Genomic DNA, 19,915 nt, shown 5'->3' with positions numbered 1-19,915 from the left:
GACCTCACACTTGTGAGCTGTATCCGTGTCGCTCGAGTAGAGTGACAAGTGGGTGGGGGCTACCTCGACACAAATCTTGGCCGCTCCCTTTCACACTCGTATTTCATTTTAGCGGATGTGCTGATCCTTGCGGGGCCTACAATCAGTGCTACAGTTCCTGGTTCACCTTAATGTTCCCTCCGTTGTAATCGTGCTCACTCACCTGCGTAGAATGAGAATGCTGGGTTTTTGCTGAGCAGCATAGTAAGCGAGTTACATATCTGCAGGGTGGGCGTGTGAGAACAGGTGCGTCAATGATAGATTACGAGGAGAGTCCCCTGAAGTGGAGGATAGATGTGGTGATCGAGAAGGTAAGCAACATTGTGTTTGTGTGCGTCAGTGTACGTGTTTGCTTGTTTGTGCGTGTTTGAGTATATGTGTTTGTGCGTGCGTGCGTGTTTGCTTGTACGTGTCTGTGTGTTTGTGTTTGTCAACTTGTGTCTGTCTGTATGTGCGTGTTGGTTTGTGTGTCTCGATGTGTTTGTTTGTGTGTGCGTCAATGTGTTTATCCCTGTGTTTGTTTTTGTGCGCGTGTGTGTGCGTGTGCGCGCGTTCGCCAGTTGGTCAGCGGTAGCGATCGAGCGGGCTTCTGAAAGAGATCGATCGAATGCATCGGCGTGCATGTTTGGGTGCGAGCGAGCGCAAATGCGCGCTTGTAAAGGAAAACGAACGTTTGCGTGAGAAACGGGAGTGTAGTAAGCAAGCGGCAAACTCCCTATATATCCTGTGTACAAACAGAGCGCATCCCTGCGACTGGCTCGACGGAAAAAAAAGCGAGAACATCCATCGCCGTTTAAACGGGCAGGCATTCCAGTCATTCGTTAAGCAAGCGAGCAAGCCACATGCCATAGCGAACGAGTAAACAAAACGAAACCGCGCAGACGCGCCATACGCGCGAAAAAGTCAGGCACAGAAAACAAATAACGCGTAGGTCTAGGTGAAGCATGAGGAGCAACAGCGGTTGCTGCGACCTCGCACCAATTTGTTTTTCCGGCGTCGTCTCACGGCGCCATGCACGATGCGAGAGCTTTGGTTTCTCTCTCTCTCTCTCTCTCTCTTTCCTTTTCGACCTCTGACGAGAAGCACGTGTCTGGCGCGATTTGTGTGTTGGTTTGCGCGTACGGCCGAGACGAGAGTCGAGAGGGTCGAAATCGCGTGCGACCGCCGCTCAGGCGACAGTTTGTAGTCGAGCTGCACACCGGCACCGCTGCAGGTACCACCTGTTGTTTGTTCGGCAGTGTGGCACATACGATCGCCCGCGCATGCGCGCACGCGCGCACACCCTCCAAAAGATTATACCCGGTCCGCCGTACAGTGCCTGAAGTGCGTTGCGCTATATATCTATATGCCATTGTGGTGTGTGTTACCTATTTCTGCATCCTGCACGGATGTTGCTTCATGACCAAGCGTCGGTTCCGCTGCGCACGGGATGATGACTGTGGACGCGATCATCGAGCAGGACGCTGTTGTCGCGGGAACGACGTGCAACGAATGATCTCTCTATCGGCGTATGCGGATTTCGACGTTCGTATCTGCGGATCGTCTGCTTCTGTCCGGTTCGTTTACCATCCGAAGAAGCACGTCCTGCAGCTCCGTCATATGCAAGTGGCCTGTCAAGAAAGCCGCTGACGACTGTCGCAAATATAACCGCCTCTGCTCTTGCACGTCTTCAAGACGCCGTCACTCGCTCCGCACAGTGCGTGTGCTTTGCGTGCGATAGTCTACCTGCGTATAGCTCCTGCTGTTGCTGCTGTCGTCTGCTCATGTCCCGTTCGTCTGCTGTCCGGGAAGCCCCTCTCGCAGTGCCGCCATACGCAATAGTTTGCTTGAAGAAAGTCGCAGACAACTTTCGTACCACCACATCTCCTCGTGGCCTATGGTAACGTCTTTCTGTAACTCTTGTCCTTTTTGAAGGCATCGTCGCGAGCTCTGCAGTGAATGCACCCTCTGTATCGTACTCCTGCCACGAAGGAATTTTTCCGGGATTTAGAGACAGGACAGTAACTGCTTTCAGACCAACGGCGCGAGGTTTTGGCATAGGGACGTTGGTGTCTTCTGTGGATGGTGACGTTAGAAAATGACAAGTGACACGCGCAGTTTTCGACGACACGAAACTGCTCGCAGCGGTGTGCTGCATACTGTTTGCCGTCTGTCCTGGAATGACAGGAAGTCATTGCCGTTTTCGCCTTTCCAGTTGTGCGTTTTTGGAGCGTCGTATAGGGAAGTTTTAGGCTATGGTTCCTTGTTATTGCGCCCCCTCCCCACCTCACATCAGCACTACATTCATTTCACAGCGTGATCGCGAAACCCCACTACACTAAATACCGTGTGTATATGTAATACCTGTAATTAAATTGTGATAATAAGCCTTAATTCAGGCGTACACGCAATGACCTTATACAGCCTGCCAGCGGCAACTCGGAGGTAGAGGCGTCTGCTCCAAAATCATCGGACGGTGTGACGCATGTAAATTGCCGCTGCGTCCGACACTTCTTCTTTTTTCACTTCTCTGTGCGAAGCAGGTATTTGTAATTTCAGCGAGTCGGCGCTGAATTATTTTCTTTGCGTACCTGGAAACTTCCGGTCGTTTCCTGTGAAGTTATTTCAGCATACGGCAAAACCCAGTCGCAAAAGCCATATATTTTGGCTTGCCACCTCAACGAGTCGCCGTCTGTTCCTCACGACCACCTGTTACAACTTTGTCGTCTGTTGTTTTCATGTGGACCTGCCTGACACGCACGTCGGTGCAACTCGGGAAGGGAGTTTTGAATCCAGATATTTTTCTAGTGTGTTTGTGCAATTTCTTTTCTATCGTTGCGCCTGTTTTACAGGCGAGTTGAGTTGGGACGCTGCGGAAACAGTTCAAAATACCGATGTGAAGCGCGAAGATGAGCGCGGCATTGTTCTCTGCCATCAGTACAGACGGATATCTCCCGTCCAACGTGTCTTGCGGCTCGGATAGATATATGTCTGCTGACACATTAAACCTTATCAGTTTCTATCTTGTCCAGGTGGCGCAGATTCGATAGTCGAAACGTTACACTTTGACAGCTCTGTTGGGCAGAGAACACGAAGGCGTCTTAAAGGATAACCGTCGATTCAATTAAACGGTTCTCTTTTCAACGTGTAGCTTGTTTTTGATAGCTGAGGTCTCCATTTCCCCCTCTTATTGCGTTCGTATAAGCTTGCTGCTGGTTTCTCTATAGCTCTTCGTATTCGGCAACTAGAAATATAATTTGTGTCAATTATTTATGCGATCTACCCACATTTGATGTAGATTAGAACACCTCCACAGCTCAAATCGTGCCGGGGAAAGCGATTCTCTTGTCCATTAATGTCGTACTTGAATTGGCATGTCTCCGCCTGACAAGACCACGCCTAAAACGTCGACCGACATCCAGAAAGTCAAACAAAAGAGTCGCTCCAGCGGTCATTGTCTCCAAACCACCCTCACAAAGACTGGAGTGACTGGAGTGAGTGACGGCGATACTGTGTCTTTGTTTGCGAAGCTCGAAACCTCTAAGCCTAAAAATGACTGAGCTTGCGCGTTCAAACGTGTATACACATGGCAATTGCAGACACTCCGGCTACGCGTTTTAGTCTCAGAGGGGAAGACGAATCGGCCGATCAACGTTGACGCCTGAGGCAGTTTAGGAAACCTCAAATTCGGGCGTTAGGGAGGCAGCAGTGATCACGACTCACGTGAAGCGTCAAGAAGCGTTCGCCGAACTCCATACGCTGCGTCCAGAGCTCGCCGTGCTGACCAATCGCTCGCGCTAGCCCCGTCCAATCACCGTTCTGCATCGTCGCAGAAGTGACACGCTGCCACGTTACTGGTCACTTTTCGACAGCGTGCGGTGACGTCACAGGAAACTTCCAACCAATCGGGCACGCGACCGGACCCGTTGTTACAGTGGCGCCCTATAGACGGACTTGCGCTGGATTTTTTCAATGCGACAAGCTGCGACCGCAGATTGACATCGTTACCCAACCGTTCTTGCTACACGTTTCTGTGCACAGGTGCTTCTACCGGCCCTTCAATTGTCAGTTACATACTCTCAGTGCAGTACGCCATTATCGCCGCTGGAATCGACCTCAGCGCCGTCCTGACGTCTGGTCGCCTATGCATTCTTAAACGCCTATGCATTCTTAAGAAGACGGTAAACCTGCGATTGCTGCACGAGTATCAGCGATACTCGAGGAGTTCGGACGAAGTCCTTCACCGCAAAGCGAGTACCAGTGCATTGGTGCGAAAAAAGAAAAAGAAAGAGAAAGAAAGACAAGCAAACAAACAAACAAGTCTAGGAGCACTCAACCAACTGAAATCTGTTACGTCTGCATGGAGCCGCTGAACAGACCTAAGCTTCAGAGCTATCTGCCAGAACCCTGCTGAGCACAGATGTCTGCTCTCCGTGTCAGGTGAACTGCCGCCGCAAACTATTATATGTCTGCACAAACAGGGACAAAAATGGTACCGGATACAACCTCCTCCTCCTCCTCCTCCTAACCTGCCTCGCTCTCGGGCGAGTTTGCATAACGCAAAGTGGGCACGTTGTCGCAATACTGCACCTCACGAATCCGCTCTGCCCCTCCCCCCAACCCCAACAACAACAACTTCGTCTGTCACGAAGTCACCAAATGTCCAACCCAGGCAACCATCGCCGCCAGCTGTTTTACCTGACGCAGTGACTAAAACGCTTGTCGTCTGCGCAGACGCAGCAGCGGCAGACGACGCACGAACGAACACACAAAAGAAGAGGCTTTGCATTCTGAGGTGAACGCCGTTATCGGGTGTCCCCCCTCCTCCACTTCTTATCTTCGTCCCTCTATAGTGCTCACTCTGCACTATCGATTTCTCAGTTGGGGGAAAGGATCCGGCAAAAAAAAACAAAAAAAAAAAAACAGCGAGCGATATATGGCAGTCAGCCGTTAGAGATCGCTTCGTGGTTCCGTGTGTGCGTCTGCTCGGCGAATTCGGTGACGACTACAACCAGCTGTTACACTAGCAGAAGTAATAACTCCAACTACACAAAAAAAAAGAGAGAGAGAGAGAGAGATACCGTCACTGCGCTCCTGTGCCGTACACGTGCGTGCGTATTACACTGTTGCGAGACTATGGTGCGGCGGGTAAATCCAAGCGCGGCGTCGTATGTAACCGTGAGCTCGACTTGTGCGAAGTTGTGAAGCATCCGTTCTCGGACCACCGACAGTAACCTCGTAAGGTTCCGTGGCCGCCTCGGCCATGAAAACTTGCATGCGGTGATGTGGTGAAAGCGAAATCCGCGATATAAACAAACACCGGAACTTTGACGTACTTTGTTAACTGAGTCAGCCAAGCTGTGTACGCCAGACTTCCGTTGTTGTCTGTCGTAAGGCCAGCAGACGACACAATCACCGCTACTGCGATGCCAAGCTGTGAGTATTGGTTGTGTACATATCGTGCGTACATATTTCTTTTCTTTTTTTCTTCAGCGGCGACTGTTCCGTACCTCGTTTGAGATAAAAGGACAGACTTTGCCGGATACAGTTCACAGCAGTGGCCGAACACGCTGGAGAAACTGCGGGATAAATGCAAATGAGCTTATTAATCGTAAATGACGTTAACTAGGGACCCCTTTAATTGCCAATTTTAGGGTGCGCGTTTTGCTTTGTTGCAAACAGGTTGCTGCGGCTAAAATTAACGTGGTCTGCCGCATGCCCGAAGCCAAGTTATATATAGAGATGCGCTGTATATGGACAGATCTGCGGATTAAATTAGCCTCTGACATCCGCCTCTGCTACGATTTTTTTCGGTCAGCAGAAACTTTCCTTTCGTCTCGAACCTCCAAATTTACTGTAGCAGGCGGAGAAAGTCGTCGTTCAATAACGAGAGCTATTTAAAAAGAAAAATTATTGACTTCTGATGTTGGGTGCGAAAAATCGAAGTGCGGAGGAAGAGGAGAAAATGGGCAAACGGTTATGTCCGACATGTGTCTCACTTATTTATTTATTTATTTATTTATTTATTTATTTATTTATTTATTACAGTGAAGCTGTTAGCCTCTAGTTTGTCGGAAGTTTTCGGTCTCTGCTCACCCAAAAAGAAACGGCAGCTGGTAAATGACTTTCTTTTTTTTTTACTTTCCGCGTAACAGAATTGCGTTTTCTCGTGTATTCGAATTACAGTCCCGATGCTATCACGTCTGCAGGTCGCGAGTAAGTCGTACTTTACACATTTTTCGGACGCATTCTTGCTTTGAGAAATGGAATTACTTCGACAGCGCCTTGCGCCAGGCAAAGGGCCCACCAGAGTGAAGATGTATGATGCACTCTAGCTCACTTACATGAGCATGCACGCGATGTCTCTGTCCTTGATGCCTGATTGCTCTGCTCGTCGCATCTGTCGCACAGCGTGTTCTGCGACCGTAATCGACATCAGTGCAAACACTGTTCAAAATTAAAAAAAAAAATCCTGCCCCCGTTTTACTCTCTGAAAGGGGGTGTACGGCGAAGCTGGCTGTGTTGCCGAGGTTATATACAATGTAACGTCGGCAACAGCTTCGCTGTACATCTATTTTCGCAAAGTAGAACGGAGGCGGGATTTTTTTTATTCTTATTTATTTATCATTGTCATAATTTTTTTTTAATTTGCGCTACTGAAATGTTGCACTGGCGTTGTGTCTGCACTCCGCTTCAGTGGGCACTGCGTCGAATCACTCTAGCATTTCAAAACGGAATGCATGGAAATAATAATAACAATTACGATATATATATATATATATATATATATATATATATATATATATATATATATATATATATATATATAAGCATGAGTATCTTTGGGAGCATGACAGTTGCATGCAATATTTGCACAGAGCTGGGGAACCAGAGAGTGAGAAACGCTTTATTTATGAAAAAGAAAATATATTCCATATTGCTGCTCTGATCAATTTCACCAGGTCGACTTAGTCTAATTATCATTATTATTATTATTATTATTATTATTATTATTATTATTATTATTATTATTATTATTATTATTATTATTATTATTATTATTATTATTATTATTATTATTATTATTATAGTTATTATTATTATTATTGTTGTTGTTGTTGTTGTTGTGACCTTTCCCGGCAGACCCACTTAACGTACATCTGTACTTGACTCGGGAGCGTTGCGTTTTTATTATTTAATATAAAATATTTTCTTGGGTTCTTTGTCAGTGCAGAATCGATGCCATTTCGACGAGTGTGTTTTGGAAAGCATCGCTCACAATTCTCCGTGTGGAGGACGGTGCGGATTTGTTTCCGTCTCGCCTTCTTCCTTTGATTCACTGTTTGCGGAAACAGCTGACTCGGGTCACATGTTTAAAATTCTTTTTTTATTTACAGGATACCTGCGTTGCCTCGAAGGCATTATCGCAGGGGCGGGGGAGAGGACAATTAGAAGAAATGATGTATTATATCGTTCACAGAAATAAGTACAGCATGTATAAATTAAGGTAACACGCACGGTGGGAGTACGCAATAAGCGAACGTTTTCAAACGTAACAGGAGATTAAAAACAAAATTAAGACAGTACCGCATTGTCACAAACGCAGACGGGAATAAAAATCGCCATTGTCGGATGTTTGAAACACGTTTGAAACACACGCAACTCCGATTTCGGACGTTCCAACACATCGCGCCTCGATCGCCCCGAAAACTTCCTATTTCATTGTGCCCCGTCGCGCAATATACAAGATGTGACACTGCTATAGGAGACGTGTTTGCATTCCCAAAATTTTTCAACGAACTCCCGGACGACGTATTCGCTGCGACCTCACGGCGCACCCTGTACCGAATATGTCAAATCGTCCGTCACTCGTGTGATGCTGCTTGTTTGTCGACTGCTATACATCGCTTGTGTGGGAATATCGTCGCGCTGTTTTCCGTTCGTTTATTTCGTTCACTAGGTAGCGACGAATGATTTCGATCTCGTCGAAGGTTCCTTACATTTTTATTCCTTATCTCTACTTTGTTACCACTTTAACTCCCCCTCCCCTCTCTCCCCAGTGTAGGGTAGCCAACCGGATCTTTTTCTCTGGTTAACCTCCCTGCCTTTCCCCTTTCCTCTCTCTCTCTCTCTCTCTCTCTCTCTCTCTTATTCCGTCGCCGATGTTTCGGGCTCCTCTCGCGCTAACCTCTCTCGGGCTTTGATGACAGACCAGTTATTTCAATGTATAAACACAAGAGGGCAATAAAGATTACGTCGTCGTCGTCGTCGTCATCATCATCATCATCATCATCATCATCATGTCTGAGCTATTCTGCGTGGCCCTGATGACATTCCCTCCGTAGTTCTAAAAGCATATACGGAACTATATTCGCTCCGGTATTGACATCTGTATTTAATAACTCATTGATTACTGCCACTCTCCTTCACACGTGGAAAACTACTAGCGTTTTGGTTTCTTCTGTATTTAAGTCTGGCTGTCGAACCGATATGTCTCGAACTAACGCCACATTCCTCTTCTATGTGCCACGTATGAGATTTTTTTTTTTTACTTTCTCTTCACAACAGTATATGGTCTTTTGCTGTGAAACACTCTTTGATTCCAAATAAGCGTGCATTTATCACCGGCGCCGGTCCAACATCACGAATCTCGCCAGTTTCGTGACGTGGCAGTTCTTCAGAGGCGGCGATTGTCGACACCGTTTACATGTAACTCAGCAAAGTTTCTTTGACTTAGCCAGTCAGTGCTTCTGGTCAGGATTACTCACTTTTGGGGTTGACTCTTCAGTTGTCAATCTCTATTGCGCAGTTATCTTCATCGTAGATTGTGTTATGTTAACGTCAACGGTCAAACGACTTCTTTGTATATGACAACTAGCGGCATCCCTCAAGGATCAGTATTACATGAACCGCTCCATTTAAAGTTTTTTATTAATGACGTTCTTTCCTCTAGTACAAATTCTTCGTTCCTTCTGTATACCGATGACATACCGTTTTAAAGGAAATCCGTGTACTGTTGGTGACCGCCGCGCCCTGAAGTCTGTCCTGTCCTCTTTTTTCTAAACGGTGCAAAGATGGCCGCACCTTGAATGCTGCTAAGACCAAAGACACAAATTTCACTCCCAAAGAAGCAAGCATTCTTTTTCTCATTCTGCAGATTCTGTACCATCGTGTGAGGTCAGTGATACCGATGATCTCGGTCTGCTTTTTAAAACAACCTTACACTTTTGTGCTCGCACTAAACGTGTTAAAAGTGCCTGCTGGGATTTATCGCTCACGGCCAACGCCGCCGACACCGACGCCGACGACACCGGCTTTTCTGCGACACGAGCTCCTTAACGCTGTCGCGTTAAAATGCGGGTCATATGTGCTCTCTTGGCTCTGTTTGCAGACTCTCGAGGGCATTGAATTCTGCTGCACCTTTCCGCAAGCTCTACACAGTTAACAGTCTGTCCTCCTCAACTCGAACACGGGTCGGTCGTCTGAAATTGCATTTCTAGACCCAACAGTGACGTCATAGAGATCGGGTTCAGAAAAAAAAAGTTTCTAAGCAAATGTCATCACCGCTTTGCTAACGCGGACACTGGACTTTGGTCCAGTACTGCTAGATTGTTGTCATTGCTTCGCTCCCAACGTATAATCACGCTGATCTTCTGTGTCTTTTCAAACTCATTCATGGTATCCTCACTTGAGCCGAACCCCTCAGTTGTATCATGCTTCGTATTCCGCGCAAGATAATCACGCTGACCTTCTGTTTCTTTTCAAACTCCTTCACGGTATCCTCACTCGCCCCGAACTCCTCAGTTGTATCACGCTTCGTATTCCGCGAAAGACCACCGGAGAACGTAGACCCTCTCCATGTTCCTGCCTGTCACCACCAACACTCAGGCGTCTGCGGAATACTGAGTCTTCATAACTCTCAGTTTCATGGTCTTGATATTTTTTCATAACTCGCTGTCGTCGCTGTTTTCCGACCTTCGCGTCGTTGTTTCGTAGTTTCGCACACACTTCAATTGCCTTTCTCCCGCCTTTTCATTTTACTTTGCACTTTGTTGTACGTGCCCTCTTCTTTTCCCAATTGTTCTTTTTGATTCAACGTGTCTTCTTTTTTTACTTATATTTCCCTACCGCTTTTGTTTGTCAAGCGAGCTGGCGATGTTTTACATCAGGCAAACTTTTCAGGTGGCTGGAAAAGATGCTTTCTACGTATGCTATAGGCATGAAAAAGTTGACGTTCTCGTATCTGGTGTTCTCGTAGAGAGAGAGAGAGAGAGAGAGAGAGAGGCAATGGAAAGACAGGTAGGTTAACCAGAGATTATTTCCGGTTCGCTACCCTGTACTGGGGGAGGGAGAGATTTCGCACGGAGCCCACAACATGAAAACGTAAGGTTGCAGAAAAAGGAAGTAAAATGCGACAAACTCTTAGTTTTTAAATGTGGGTCCATTTCACGTATATGTGCCCCCCCCCCTTACACACACACACATAAGTCCTTAAGCTTGAACTGTTCGTAAGAGCAAACGACAGCGAATCGCGATGCTGGACGTATGTTTAGCGTAGGCAGCCGTCCAATGGCAAGGAGAACACGGACGCAAACGTTGTGAATCCAGGGGCTGGATTCACAAAGCATTTCATTCGTCAGTACTGTTTGCCACTGACAGGTCGCCTTCGCTAATTATATGTCCAGCATCGCGATTGGCCTGCATTTGCTCTTACGAACAGCGTAAGTATAGCACTTACGTATAGCGTAAGTGCTTCCTTGCGCGTATGGGTTCTGGCGCCGACTTCACAAAGCTTTTATTTCGTAAGTGCACTGTTTCATTGGCCGACCGCCATCGATGATAAGAGAGAGAGACAGAGAGATAGAGATGAAAATAAAGCAGGCATTTTAACTAGTCAAGAGTCTGGTTGACTACCCTACGCTGGGCGAAAGGAGAAGGGGAATAGAAAGAAGGGATAGATAGATAGATAGATAGATAGATAGATAGATAGATAGATAGATAGATAGATAGATAGATAGGTAGATAGATAGATAGATAGATAGATAGATAGATAGATAGATAGATAGATAGATAGATAGATATGCACGGACAGCGCTACAGAGTCGAAAGCGCTCGCACAAGCCAGGCGTTCTCAGAAAGCACAAAAGTGCAATTCACTGTCTTCTGAGCCGATGATCGGCGGGGACGGTGTTCTAGTGTTGTCCGTTCACTCAGAGTGCGATCATCGAGTTTCCTGAATGCGTTGTACATAAATTGTCCTTGTGCTTCAAACTGAGCACAGTGGCAAAATAGGCGGTCGATGTTCTCATCGCAGCCGCATACGTCACATGCAGGGTCGATAATTAAATGTCCAGCGTCCCTCTCGACTGGCTGAAATCTTCCGCTACGAATGGTTCTGGCGTAAGAACTGTATTTTTTTTTTAATATACGGGCCCAGGACTTTAAAAGATAGTATTACGCGGAGCGAACCCGCGATAGCCACACGTACGGTGCGATAAGTAAGGACCGCCGTGGAATGTGTCGCACGTCCGAGCACCAACTTCTCTCTCTCTCTCTCTCTCTCTCTCTCTCTCTCTCTCTCTCTCTCTCTCTCTCTCTCTTTTTTTTTTTTTTTTTTACTGCGCTGCTCCAACTGTGCTTGCTCTAATCTGCATGAGTACCGATGATCCGACTGCCTCCCACTGTCGATTGCTTTGTCCTGTGAGGACAGCACGACGGTACGGCGTACGCAAATAAGCATGGCAAAGTTCAAGCGAGTTTCGAGAGCTCTCTTATCGCCTTCGTCGCGTTGAATGACCCGTCGCACCTCGCACGACAGGAATCGCGGCAATTCCACCTGCATGTTTTAAAGTCGAAAGCCAAAACGATGCTCTACGACCTACCCCCCCCCCCCCAAAAAAAAAAATAATAGGAACGTTGACACGAACGATTTAGCTGCAACTTACGTTTTAAGTTGGCCACGCCCAAGTTTCTGAAGCCGCGTTAGATGCGATCACGGCAGACAGCAGTCGCTCTAGCGCCTAAACCACAGTTGCCGCTCTGCAGCGCTTCCTCTATACTGCACGGCTTGTGGCATTTAAAGATAAAAAAATTAAAATCGACTGTTGGAAGCATAGCAGAACACGGTCAAGCGCGCAAGAAACAAGGATGGGAGGGAGTTGTATAGACAACGCGTTGGAACCGGTTTGATTTAGGCCTCCAGTTTATTTCACTAAAGAAATCGCTGAGAATTTCAAACTCTAGAAAAACGAAACTATCAAGTTTACAACTCCGCGGCTCAACAATCAATACAATATCACAGTTCTGAAGTGTGCACTTAAAAATTACATCTGAAGCGGACAAAACTCGCATATCTGCGCGCCTGTGAAATAGCCTATACCAATTTGGGAATAGGACTTTGGCAAACCTCTTCTAACCATTGTCACAAATGCGCGTAAACTGTAAATTATTGCGCCAAATTTACTCGCTTCAGATGTGAGTGATGCGGTTCGCAGAACTGCGACATCTGTTTTTTTTTTTTTGGTGCGGAGCTACACGGATGTGCAAACTTCGTACTGCTGCTTTTTTTAAAAATTTTTATCTTTCAAACGTGCCAAATTTCGTCAAGCTTTATAAAAGAATTCAGGCCATAAATAAAAATTGCGCTCCTGCAGTCACTAGAATTTAAATTGCGAGTCTCGATTTCAGCAAATTTGATTCAAATCTGCCCATGGATTATCTCAGAAAAGCGACTCTGCGTTCTACATGTACTTGAATTGGCGGCATTGCAGGTGGGCTTGAATCGGTTGATACGTTGTCTGTACAGGGTGCCACACCTATCATATATCATATACCAGCTGAACACGAGGTCGCGGGATCGAATCCCGGCCACGGCGGCCGCATTTCGATGGGGGCGAAATGCGAAAACACCCGTGTGCTTAGATTTAGGTGCACGTTAAAGAACCCCAGGTGGTCAAAATTTCCGGAGTCCTCCACTACGGCGTGCCTCATAATCAGAAAAGTGGTTTTGGCACGTAAAACTCCAATTATTAGTATTATTATTATCATATACCACTATTTAATAAATGCAAATGCCACGTATAGCTGCAGATACAGCCAAGATAATGCTGTTTGCCGCCGCTCGGAGGTACTCAGATTATTATTTTTTTTTTGCATTCCGCCTAGTTACATAATTAGTCTTAATTAATTGATCAACGTCTCAAATATTATAACTACATGAAAAGTCTCAATGAGAAAATTGTAGAGCGACAGGAAAGACACAGTTTTCTGTCTACGCGCTATGTAAAGGTGTTCTTCCGAGCGTGAGAGAATTAAGTCCGCGAATACACGCAAAGTGCCTCGACCGGCTTGTCACACGGTTGATATTTACATTAATGCAACTTTTCGCAAACCCAATTAAATAATTAAATTGTGGGGCTTTACGTGCCAAAGTCACTTTCCGATTATGAAGTGCACGCCGCAGTGGGGCACTCCGGAAATTTCGACCACCTGGGGTTCTTTAACCTAAATAACCTTCTAAACTAACCTTCACCTTCTAACTCCTTCTAAATCTTCTAAAACCTCCTAAATCTAAGCACACGGGTACTTTCGCATTTCTCCCCCATCGAAATGCGGCCGCCGTGGCCGGGATTCGATCCCGCGACCTCGTGCTTAGCAGCCCAACACCGTATACAGCCACTTAGCAGCGACGGCGAGTTTTTCGCAAACCGGGCATTACACTACGTATTGTACATTGCAGGGCGCTCACGTCCTTTTCGTAATTTAGATGTTTTGTTAAAGATTGCCCTATCGTCTGCACATTCATAGACAGTGCCTTTAAAAATTACCAGAGGAAGATGGTTTACGAATGTATTAAACAGGGGTGATAACAATCGATCCCCGGGAAACACTGGCTGTATGAGCCATTGCTTGCCACTGACGGTTTGCTTGTTGGTCACAACTACCCGCGACCTGCCACACAAAATTACGCAAAGTGAATTATGTAATGTGTCTCTGTCATATCATCGTGGTACATAACCGTTGTGGACACTGTATATGTGGAACATCATTTTATACATGTGACAATTAGTTTATGTGTAACTGGGCTTTTCCGTGGGTCTATGTTGTTATATGTTAGTGAGCGAGGACTCGGACGCTACTTTGAGAGCAAGCCGCGTACACAATTCTTCGTTTCTTGTGTGTGTTGTCGTCCTGGTGGATTTGTGCCGTGATTGCCACTCGGTGTTCGTATCGTCTCTTGTCGAAATAAACTTTTTCCAAGCACACGTGTAGTTTCGCAGTACGCTGTGAGGTGGTCCTCCGAATCCCATAAAGATCAGTTTCGCCAGTAGAATGTTATGGAATTCACTGTATCAAGGGCTTTGGCTATGTCTGCAGAAATAGTGCACAAGGTGAACAAGTTGTTTTTCAAACGCGGAATATACACTTCGTCTGAGAATTCTCCTAATAGCGCTGTGGTAACCTCCCTTGGCAACAAAACCAAACTGTCCCGGGCGATAGAATCGAGAACGTAGTTAAAAAAAGAGACGTCATATGCATTCGTACAGAATTTTTTCGAGTATATCTGCAGGAAAGCACCGGCAAAATTGAGATTGGTGCATAACTTGCTACCTTATCTTTCCTGCCTCCTTTGTACTGTGGCTCAACGATAGTCGTTTTCAAACAACAGCAACAACAACAACAACAACAACAACTTGTTCGTATGCACAAGACGCTCGATCGAATGTCACACCAGCGAACACTCGGGAAAGTGTTTCACTCGCACATCTGTCGCCGTACTAAAAGTGAAGCTCATTGTTCACTTGCGAACTCCATTGTTCGAGTAGACACCAACCTTCGTCTAATGTCACGTCATGTCGAACCCTTCGAAGCGTTACTGACACATACAGCCATCGCTGCACTGAGAAGGCCTATTATAACGCGTAGGCCGTGCGCTTTACGCGTTCCAGACGTGCTCCGAAGCAGACGGCGATTCTGCGCGCCCGCCGCCCGAAGAAAGTTATGCCTAACAAAAAGTAATCGGTAAAAAAAGAAAATTACAGCGCCCCAAGTGATCTAAGAACGGCTGAGTCTCTCCACGTAGCCGAGAAAGAAACGCTAGGCATTATTAGTTTCTTTCATTACGATCGCGAATAAATACACAGCGGACAGACGCGACTGGAGCGCGCCGCGAGTTGTGAAGTTTGCAGACGGCGGCGTGGTGATTTAAACGAGCTCCGCTTCGTAATTGCATCCGCGTGGGCCTAGTGGAACAAACCCGAGGCGGCGTTTGGTGGTGGTGGTGTGTGTGTGTGGGGGGGGGGGGGATGTTTGTCGCTGTGCACACCGACGCCAGTTGTTACTTTCTCTTTGGTCCTGAATACCGAGAGCTTGACGCGGGCGGACGTAACAGGAATAAAAATAAAGATTGCGAGTATAGGGGGCGCCACTATACACTGTAATATAATTTACACCCTTGAAAGTTAAAAAAAGGTGTATATCTGTGTATAAATCACAGCCTTATACGACACACTTTGGTTGTACGGGTGTGAGTTATAGACAGATTTACACCCTTATTCTCTTTGAAGTGCGCAAATTATTTCACACTGTAGACAGCAGAAGTTTGCAACAGTTTTCTTCCATCTTGATGCTTCAATAGGTGCAGTTAATATAACTGCAATAACGTTTTGTTTTATCCGCCGTGGTTGCTTAGTGGCTATGGTGGTGGGCTGCTAAGCACGAGGTTGCGGGATCGAATCCCGGCCACGGCGGCCGCATATCGATGGGGGCGGCAACACCCATGTTCTTAGATTTAGGTGCACGTTAACGAATCCCAGGTGGTCAAAATTTCCGGCGTCCCCCACTACGGCATGCCTCATAATCAGAGAGTGGTTTTGGTGCGTAAGACCCCATAAATTTTAACGTTTTCCTTCTTTTTTTCAGTCCTCTGTAGAGTTGGAACCATACTGATAAAGGTTGGCTTAGTTCTTTATTATGGGGTGGGCGAGGGGGGGAGGGGGGATTAGCGATTTTAAATGATATATGCTAAAATATTGATGACATAAATAAACAAAATTAACACCCTAAAGTAGGTGGACTCGCAAAATTTTTCTTCCAAGTGAAACAAACTTCCTCACAGTCGGCCAGACTTAATGATTTTTTTTAAAAGAAATTGTCGAAAATCTGAAAGTACACCCGCCACGGTGACTCTTAGCGGCTATGGGGTTGGCGCTGCTCAGCACGAGGTCGCGGGATCGAATCCCAGTCGCGGCGGCCGCATTTCCATGTGGACGAAATGCAAAAAAAATAAAAATAAAATAAAATGTCCGTATGCTGCGCATTTTGGGCACGTTAAAGATCCCCTGGTAGTCAAAATTAATCCTCAGTCCCCCCAACTACGGCGGGCCTCGTAATGAAATCGTGGTTTTGGCCCGTAACAGCCTTGATATTCAATTGAAAATCTGAAAGTAAAAAAAAAAAAAAACACACTGAAGCACGAGATTCACAATCCCCTAACCCCGTACCAAAAATAAACATCGCAGTTGTGTAAACTGCATCTGTCGAAGCGCCTGTAGCGGAAAATTTTCATGTAGGACTTTAACACCTTACGCGAAACTGTTACAGTCTTTACGAGGGTTTGGTAATGTCCGCACTTAGAAATGATCTATATATACATCAGAGCGGCGTATACATTATATCATTTTTGTCTGCTTTAGATGTTTAAACGGGTTCAGCTTGCATAACTGGGATATATCGTATGTTATTCCTGATTTACGGACTCGTGAATTTTGTACTGTAGCTTTCTTTCTTTCATATTCAATAATTTTTCTAAAGAAATTCATGGCCTAAACAAGAAACCAGCTTGCTACAGTCGTTAAATTTTTTACTTTAACTTTTAAATGCAGCAAGCCTCAACTTCGTTCAGTCGGTGTTCCCATGCACTTGGGAGCTCCTGAGGTATGAGGCTCCCGCTTAAGTGAATTTTGCTACCAGAGCGTTCTCCGTAGGGCGACTGACACACATTTTTTTTCCCACCGAGCAACAGAGCACGTGGTTTAAAGTGAAACACGCAGGCAGTCTAAATCACGCAAGGTCTAGCTGCATGATGACTTCGTCGACTTCGAAGCGCCATTCGCATGCGGTCGTAGGAAAGAAAAAAAAAATAAAGACTGCCACTGACTGCCGTCTTGCGGCAACCACTTGTGGAGGTGCATGACGGTGCGTCAGTTCTTTTTATTTTTATTTACGTTTCGTCGAGCATCGAAGCCAAGCGAGACACATGCGCCAAGGGCTCGAGACATTATAGCCTTGCTTTTAAGAGGATGTAGCTCAATTAATAGAAACAGCTCGTTTCTAAGGCAACACCGCGTTCACTAGAGGCGCTTTTGTACCGCTTTGAAGCATCGAACTCATGGCTCAGTGGTAACGTCTCCGTCTTACACTCCGGAGACCCTGGTTCGATTCCCACCCAGCCCATCTTGCAAGCTGTTTTTTATTCATGAAGTGCATGCTGGGATTTATCGCTCACGGCCAACGCCACCGACGCCGACGACACCGGCTCTTCTGCGACACGAGCTCCTTAACGCTGTCGCGTTAAAATGTCGAGTTAGACTGCTGAAAAAAATAAAGGACGGTATACGCGGGGCCACCTTGGGGCTCCCGAAAACAGGCTTTAGTGACGTCGTAGATTCGGACATGTATAACGTCATGTTTGACGTCATACACGAACGTTGCCAGAACGATGTCCATACATGACGTCATACAAACGTGCATGTAGCCATATTTGTGACGTCTTATCGAGGAATACGCAGTGCCGGACATATGTCGTGCATTACATATGGAAAGATGGCTTATCGGATCGCCAGTGACTCGATCTTGACCGGAGGAGGTGGGTATTCGCCGCAAGAACCAGAAGACGGCGACGAAGGCGGGCATCATGATTAGGAAATAAGGAGAAAAAATGTATTCCCTTCACTGATACATAGTCCTGACTCTATCCGAGCCTCGAGTGGTTCTGCCTAATTTGAGGGCCAGGACGGCCTTAAAAAGTCACCCCTCGCGGTCTTGTCGCAGTCGATGTCTCCTTGGGAAACTTGGGGAAGTTGTGGAACTGCCAGTGCCTCTGTCAGGTTGTGAAATCGGCTGCGTGCACCCCTTCGTGTCCTCTCCTTTCGGCCCTCCTTTTTTGTGTCTGCTCAGGGCTTAGAGCTGTGACGCTTTTTCGGGGATGAGGGCAATTGTCTCGCCACGTAAGCACGCTCGAAGGTTTCCCACAACCGAGAGGTCGAATTCCAAGCCGATCGTAACAGCGTCTCGGCGATTAGGGCAATTAACACCACACGGGAAAGCGCGCCGGAAGGTTCCCCACACTTGAGAGGTCGATCATAACACCGCAATGGGTGTCAGTGGGAGAGACACCGCAGTCGGTTGCGGCAGGGGATATCGCGGAGTGAGACCAGAGCCATTGCAGGCGTAGGATGGTGTTGGCTGACGCAGTACCAGGATAACTGGTATTCGCTCGTCCTGCCGAATAGTTATATGAGTTCGTGACCAGAGAACCGAAGCATTCTATTGATTTCAATATAAAAAAGAAACACAGTTCTTCGTACAAAACGGGATTGAAACGGTATTGTTGCGCCATCTAGGATGCATTATGCGAAATACGGCTGTCGCCTTCTAGTATTAGGTGCACATCCTTGACGTCCTTCCCAGCTTTATTTTGTTGCGCGGGATTACGTCACACAACAGACTTGAAACAAAGTGACATGAACCGTTGCGAAGACCAAACATCACTTGCTGCCGTGAGCAAACTCCCGCGTGATTACGCATCTCAAAAGGACATATGACACAGGAGAGGCTTCAGATAAGAAGCTTCGCGAACCAGTGAAGGTACCATTTTTATGACTTGCTTCCGCAAGTAAAAGAAACATACGATCGACTGGACAGCCCTCGAGACATCCGTTCCGTCGCAGAGTGACGTCAGAGACTTCTCCATTCTAGAGCGAAATTCAAAAAGCGAAGTTAACCCTTCATTTTCGCAGTTAGTAAACCATTTTTTATCCATTATCCCTCAAGAGAAAAGTTTATAACCAGCTGTGTCTTACCAGTACTCACGTACGGGGCAGAAACCTGGAGGCTTACGAAAAGGGTTCTACTTCAATTGAGGACGACGCAACGAGCTATAGAAAGAATAATGGTAGGTGTAACGTTAAGGGATAAGAAAAGAGCAGATTGGGTGAGGGAACAAACGCGAGTTAATGATATCTTAGTTGAAATCAAGAAAAAGAAATGGGCATGGGCAGCACACGTGATGAGGAGGGAAGATAACCGATGGTCATTAAGGGTTACGGAATGGATTCCAAGGGAAGGGAAGCATAGCAGAGGGCGGCAGAAAGTTAGGTGGGTGGATGAGATTAAGAAGTTTGCAGGGACAACATGGCCACAATTAGTACATGACCGGGGTAGTTGGAGAAGTATGGGAGAGGCCTTTGCCCTACAGTGGGCGTAACCAGGCTGATGATGATGATGATGATGAAACCATTCTTTCCACGCATAAAGGGACTCGCAGTGGGAGTTCCGACAATGCACTCTACCAGGACGACCTGATTTGCAAGGCAGATTCCGACAACGCACTCTACCAATGTAATCTTACTTACGGCTTTCAACGCAACTTCAGCACGACCTGATTTCGCAAGACAGGCCTCTATACTTCTGCGCTAATTGACACAAGTCATCAATAACGTTATCAGAAGCCCACTGTTTTCTTGCACTAGATAACTTAATCTTTACTTTTCCAATCGCGTTCGCAATACCAGAGGAAGATTCGGCTTTGATATCGATATGCCACTCAGCGACAGGGATAAGCATAAATGGGTTAGCTGTGGGACAGATGGACGTGAAAAACGGTGCACTAACTTAT

The 19,915-nt window shown here is 46.5% G+C and overlaps 1 protein-coding gene across 1 annotated transcript in view; it reads left to right on the top strand.

Moving 5' to 3' along the window:
• The first annotated feature begins 1,139 nt into the window (after nt 1–1,139).
• Nucleotides 1,140–19,915, top strand: part of LOC142590078 (acetylgalactosaminyl-O-glycosyl-glycoprotein beta-1,3-N-acetylglucosaminyltransferase-like) — a 37,803-nt gene continuing 19,027 nt past the window's right edge. The window contains exon 1 of the mRNA XM_075701921.1: nt 1,140–5,454. Within this exon, the coding sequence (XP_075558036.1) occupies nt 5,445–5,454 (10 nt within the window). The 5' untranslated portion in view covers nt 1,140–5,444. The remainder of the gene's footprint in view (nt 5,455–19,915) is intronic.

This window comes from Dermacentor variabilis, chromosome 8 (genome assembly GCF_050947875.1).
Source record: "Dermacentor variabilis isolate Ectoservices chromosome 8, ASM5094787v1, whole genome shotgun sequence".
NCBI lineage: Eukaryota > Metazoa > Arthropoda > Arachnida > Ixodida > Ixodidae > Dermacentor > Dermacentor variabilis.
The sequence above is the reverse complement of the archived record's forward strand: the minus strand, read 5'-3'. Positions and strand labels throughout refer to the sequence as shown.